Here is a 5817-nt window from a genome sequence, read left to right as displayed (position 1 = left end):
CCTTGGTAGACCAGGCTGGCCTCGAACTCACAGAGATCCGCCTGCCTCTGCCTCCCGAGTGCTGGGATTAAAGGCGTGTGCCACCACCGCCCGGCCACAGTTTATTTTCTACAAGAGACTGAGCTCCGGGTTTTAATTCAGGGTATGAGGGCTCTACGGGGTATAGTTAGAAGACAGTACATTCAGGCCCTGTCACCTGTTTATTTAAAAATTAGAGCAACAAGAACCAGTAATATATTACCTACACCAACAAAACAACCACAGAAACTCAGAGCCATATAACAATCACAGACTGTTTCTGTTCCTTTGTTTTTCAGTGGGGACTGGACTCAAGGTCTTTGAATGCCAGGCAAGCACCCTAACCACTTAGCTTTATTCCCATCTAAATTGCTGAAGTATTAATAGATAATAAAAAAATTCATATTTGAAGTGAGTAGCTAATTGGTACCCATGTCCTATCCTAAGAATAAAACCATTCTGTAGGTTTATACTGAAATGATAAATCCTGACCAAGTTATTTCTCGCGAACTTATTAACAGAATTTCCTTTGTGTTTAATGTATTGCACCCTCTCTTTTCAACATTCAGTAACCTTCATCAATTGCAAATATGTCTCTAATAATTAAGCCTAGACTAAGATCTATTCCAAAATCATTAGTATTATGACGTTCATAATTGAGTTATGAAGTCTAATCATGCCTTCATTTAAACACAGCTCAGTTGCCCTCATTTTAGTTGGTATGGTTTGAATCTGAAATGTCCCCCCTAGAATCATGTGTCGATCACTAAGTCTCCAACTTGTGTTACATTTTGGTGGAGAGCCTCAGACATGAGTTCTACCTAGAAGAAGAGGGTCAGTGGAAATGTGCCCTCAGATTGTTTTTGGCCTGACCCTTTGTGCATTCTCTTTCCCTACTTGCTATCTAGCGTGCACTAAGGACTTTCCTTTGGTACTCGTTCCTGGAAGATGTTCAGCTATTTCTCAGGCCCAACGCCGTGAGACAGCTCAACCCTGAGTAGATCCCCTGAAACCAAGAGCCAACTAAATACTTCCTCTTTCTAAGTTGTCAGTGAACTGACATAATGACTGAAGTACCTAATACAACATGTTTGCCATTTTACACTTAGTTCTAAATGTATGTTTAAATTTCACAAAGCCTTAAAATCAGAGCGTGGACTTACAAAATGTTCTTGTACTTCTTAGTTTTGTAATTAATATGTAGAATATTAAATCAATTATTTTCAACAGAATTAAAACCTGAAGCTGTATCCATGAATCTTCTGATTATTTAAAGTAGAAATTAAAGTTAGAAAACATGTATTAGATAAACTGAATTTGGAATGACCTTTGGGGAATGGCAATATTTTTAGAAAGTATATAAGACTGTAGTCTTACAGATTTCTTAATAACTTTTATAAAAAATTAAAGTTCATTTCCAGATATTAATTTCTGATATTTCCTCTTGTTCCCCCCCAAACTACCTTGAAGGGTCTCAGTGATCTGTAATTTGATTTTCAACCTAGCACTAAAGCAGCTAAAATCAGAGTTCTCTTTTCTCTCTGCTCTCTGAGGAAGTTACTGCTGCTGCAACTGAGCCGCTGTGCATACCTTTTTTGACTTCCCCTTTTCCACACGCTCCTCTCCAAGTATTTAACATAAGGTACATGAATTCTGAGTGGTTTTCTATTAGTGTGAGGCCAACAACCAGAAGATTCTTGACTATCATCTTACTTTGAAGTTTAGCCTTGAAACCACCACTTCTCCTGCTGGTGTAATTATGGGCACATTTTCACAAATGATTCCGTGATCCACATCAATAACTGTTCCTGTAATCAAGGAATAGTTTACGTTACAAAGGCCATCGCAAGTTACTACTAGTTAATTTGAATAATACGACAGAATGGATTAACTCGATTATAAAGATAATTCACATCTATAAGTCATAAGAAAAAATATATGAAGTCAATTTAACATCTATATTTAAATCCACTTAGAAAATATTTCTGAGAAAACAATCTTATAATCAAAACCAGTACCTTTATCCTCACAGATTTAAACTCTATCTGAAGTAACCTAACCATACAATTAGAGTTATTTAGTTCCCCTATTTCCTACAAAAAAACCCCACAATGTTCCAAGAAAAGAATTAGGAAGTGAAATACTTTAACACGTGACAAACATTTAGAAATAGAATAATGAAAAACAATAAGGCAGTAGCATTAGTTCTATTTATTAGCTCAGACTTTAAGAGCAAACAATTCTTTCAGCCACTTGTGCTGTCTGCAAACACAATGTGAAGACATTTCCCAGAATATCACTGCCACGATTCCTTCCTTCCCTGCTTGTCAGCACAATATTACAGACCACTGTTTAAATAATGCTTGCTGTTCAAATTCTAGTTTCTTTAACTCTGAAAATCTGTTTTCTAGAAAAGAGCCCTTTTCTAAGATGACACTGAATCCCACATCATGAAAACCCCTGAAGTTAGTTACCTTTAATTGCTAGGGTGTCACTGAGGGGTAGCTCCACGTTCCCTCCACTCTTGCTATGCTGGTCAGTCTCCTGAGTGACATTTCTCTTATAAATGCCTCTTTTCACTTCATCAAAGACCCAGAACATATTGTAGACTCTAGCAGTATAACCTGCTAGTTCAGTGATCTAAAATCAATATGTAAAGAATGAGTTAATAATAGAGCCATAATAGATACTCTAAAATATTATGTAGCATATAAACTTCTTAATTTGTTGCTGAAGAGTCTACTTTATTGTATATGGCAAAAAAAACTAATACATCTGATTACTGAAGCAAGCCATGGTAAGAAGCTTATTAGGGACAATAAAGAAGACATCGGTATAGGTTTCGTTGGAGTTGTAAAACATCAATATTTTTATTGATTTACCTCAGTGCTCAAAAATGAACTGAGCAGCTTCTGTAATATTAATGAGTCACGCATGTCTTTTAGGCACATTTCTGATTTGTCCCGCTTAAATGAAAGGATGATCCTTTATTTTTGCTTCCGTTTGTTTGTTTGTTTGTTTGTTTGTTTGGGTTTTCTGCTTCTTTGTTTTGTTTTTGAGTCAGAGACTCACTGTGTAGCGGCTCTGGCTGGCCTCATAAAGAGATCTGCCTGCCCTGCCTCCTAAGCACTGAGATTAAAAATATGTATTACAATTACCATCCCTTTTCTCTTTCTATATAAACTAGATCATTACTATGCATATGTAGCTTGGTGATGGATGGAACACTCGTCAAGCAGATATGAAGCCTCAGAGTTCACACCTTCATAAATACCCACACATACAAAAAATTCGAAACAGAGCAATGAAAACCAATATGACATTGACTCTAATTTTATTTATTAGTTAAATATTAAAAGCAAACAATTCTTCCAGCCATGTTTGCTGTCTCCAAATATAACCCGAAGCAGCTTTCCTAACTAAAAGTAACATCAAGAAACAGGTTTGTTTATACACGCGTGGAAAGGAATTTATTAAATAGGAGAAAAGTACTTTGGGTCTTATTTATAAACAAACGTTTCTAAGCCAAATGTTGCCAAAGTTCCTGTTTCAGCAGAGGAATATCTGTAATAGAGAGGACACATTGTGAAAGAGCCCAGTGAGAGGCTTCAGGACCTTTGCAGCACAAACCCCACAATCCAGCTTCTGGACTGAAGACAAATATGGCTTCAGTGATCAAGGTTAGCTATAAGCAGATGATTTTTTTTTCTAGACAAGCTGAAATAAATTTCTGCTTTAGTCCACAAGGCTCCATAGAGAGACACTTTGCTCTGGTTGTACCAGCTGTCCATCCAGGCTAAACTTCTGCTGGTTTTCTATTCTGCCAGAACAGCTTGCTCTCGGGGGACTGTGAAAGGTGACTTGCCTTAACCGTATTATTTGGCTCAGCAAAAGAATTGGAAAACTGACACCAATAAGCATGCATGTCACAAAAGATGTCTCGTAACCGTCATCTGTAGATTAACACACGGGTGCTGGCAGATGGCTGAGAGCTTTGTGTGTAAAACTTAAACCATGATGAAGAGGTGTTAGTGTCACAGTAGAAGGCCTGTAATTTGACCATTTATTGATGTACGTTAATGTTATAGCTATCTAAAGGAAGAGGAAGACTTTGAAAATGGTATCTGGAAGGAAGTCTCTTAAATAGAGGCAAAAAGACTGTAGGGATAAGCCCAGCCCATTAGGGGGTGTGTTTGCCTCGGGCTAATGTTTACATATAAATCTGGCAAGCATGAGCCGATGGCCCCTTCTGCTTTCCTGTTCTCTGCGGGAACCTGTGGTTCTGTAAGTCTATTTCCCCATTAAAGCTGTATATATTTTTACAATCTGTCTACATCCATTTACGCCAATACAAGAGACAGTTTAGCAAAATACATATTTAAAAGAAACTTGTGTGTTCTAGTGAGGACTTCTACTGATAAAAAAAACCATGACCAAAAGCTACCTGGAGAGGAGAGGGTTTGTTTCATCCTACAACTGCTAGGCCACACTCTGTCACTGAGGGAAGTCAGGGCAGAAACTGAAGGCAGGACACTGCAGGCAGGAACTGAAGGAGAGGCCATGAGGAGCAGTGCTTACAGGCTTGCTCGCATGGTAAGTTCAGCCACTTTAGTATACAACTCAGGACCACCTGCTCAGAAGGGGCCCCTGGCACTACCTACCCACAGTGATATAGGCCTTCCCACAACCCGTACAATACCCCCACAAGCCAATCTCATTAGAGACATTGTTTCAATTAAGTATCCCTCTTTCCGGATATGTCCGGCTCTGTGTCAGGTTGACATAAACCAAGCAGCCAATTGGGCAAATAAGAATATTGGCATAGGAAAAACCTAAAATTACAGAAGAACTAAAAAGGATCAGGAAGCAATGGGTAAGTAGACTGGGATAGACACTGGAATGGGAAGGGAATGTCTATGAAACTAAGGGTATGCCAGAAGACAGGAGCTTTGGGTCACCCGGGCGTTTGTTGTGGAATGTAGAATCCTGACTAAGAAGGAGCCTTTGCTCCTTGCAGCTGGTAGAGAAGGCATGGTGACTTCTTGTCTGCTCACAATAGCACAATGTGCCTTTAAGAAGTGAACAATCTTAGATTCATGGCATATGAAGTTGAGATAATGACAAGTGAGGTAATTTTTATCATTGGAGATAATCTAGGATGGGTAAATGATGATCCTTTAGTGACTTAGCATGTTTCAATGTGAGATGGGCAATTTCTTTGTTTTATTTATTTATTTATTCCCCCCCCCTCCCCAGAGACAAAATTTCACTGTGTAGCCCTGGCTGTCCTGGAACTCACTCAATACATCAGGCTGGTTTCTATCTCCTTAGAGATCTGCCTCCTTCTGCCTCCCAAGTACTGGGATTAAAGGCATGCACCACCACTGTCTGGCACTGTCTAATTTTAATAGTAAATATATTGCTTAATATTAAAGTGAGTGACATGGAAAAAACTATCCCTTAAACTAGGTACCAAGATTATTAAAATTACTGTTTGAAATTTTAGAAACCGAGGAGTTGAGATAAGTGGTACTGAACTATTGGTTTTATGGTAGGAAAAAAAAAATCCAAATCAGTAAATCAGTTCTGTAAGGCACTCAGAAACTTTGAAGCTGTATCATATACTGTCCTTTAATTAAATTAGGAGATAAATTTGCAATGGTACTTGAACATTCATATTGCTTTATGATTTATAAAATTAATTAATAGAATTTTGGAAATATCTGAACTGAATAGTCTTTCTAATCTTAACCCAGTGGTAGCCACAGGTCTTATTGTTGTTGTTCTTTTTTTTTTTTT

At 38.1% G+C, this 5817-nt stretch overlaps 1 protein-coding gene across 1 annotated transcript in view; it reads right to left on the bottom strand.

The window, feature by feature from the left end:
• Window positions 1-5817, bottom strand: part of Abcd2 (ATP binding cassette subfamily D member 2) — a 40299-nt gene that overhangs the window by 24178 nt on the left and 10304 nt on the right. Inside the window, exons 4-5 of the mRNA XM_005354318.3 lie at window positions 2493-2658; window positions 1732-1826 (exon numbers count right to left, since the gene is read on the bottom strand). Coding sequence (XP_005354375.1) covers window positions 1732-1826; window positions 2493-2658 — 261 coding nt within the window. The remainder of the gene's footprint in view (window positions 1-1731; window positions 1827-2492; window positions 2659-5817) is intronic.

Source organism: Microtus ochrogaster, chromosome 15 (genome assembly GCF_000317375.1).
Source record: "Microtus ochrogaster isolate Prairie Vole_2 chromosome 15, MicOch1.0, whole genome shotgun sequence".
NCBI lineage: Eukaryota > Metazoa > Chordata > Mammalia > Rodentia > Cricetidae > Microtus > Microtus ochrogaster.
The sequence above is the reverse complement of the archived record's forward strand: the minus strand, read 5'-3'. Positions and strand labels throughout refer to the sequence as shown.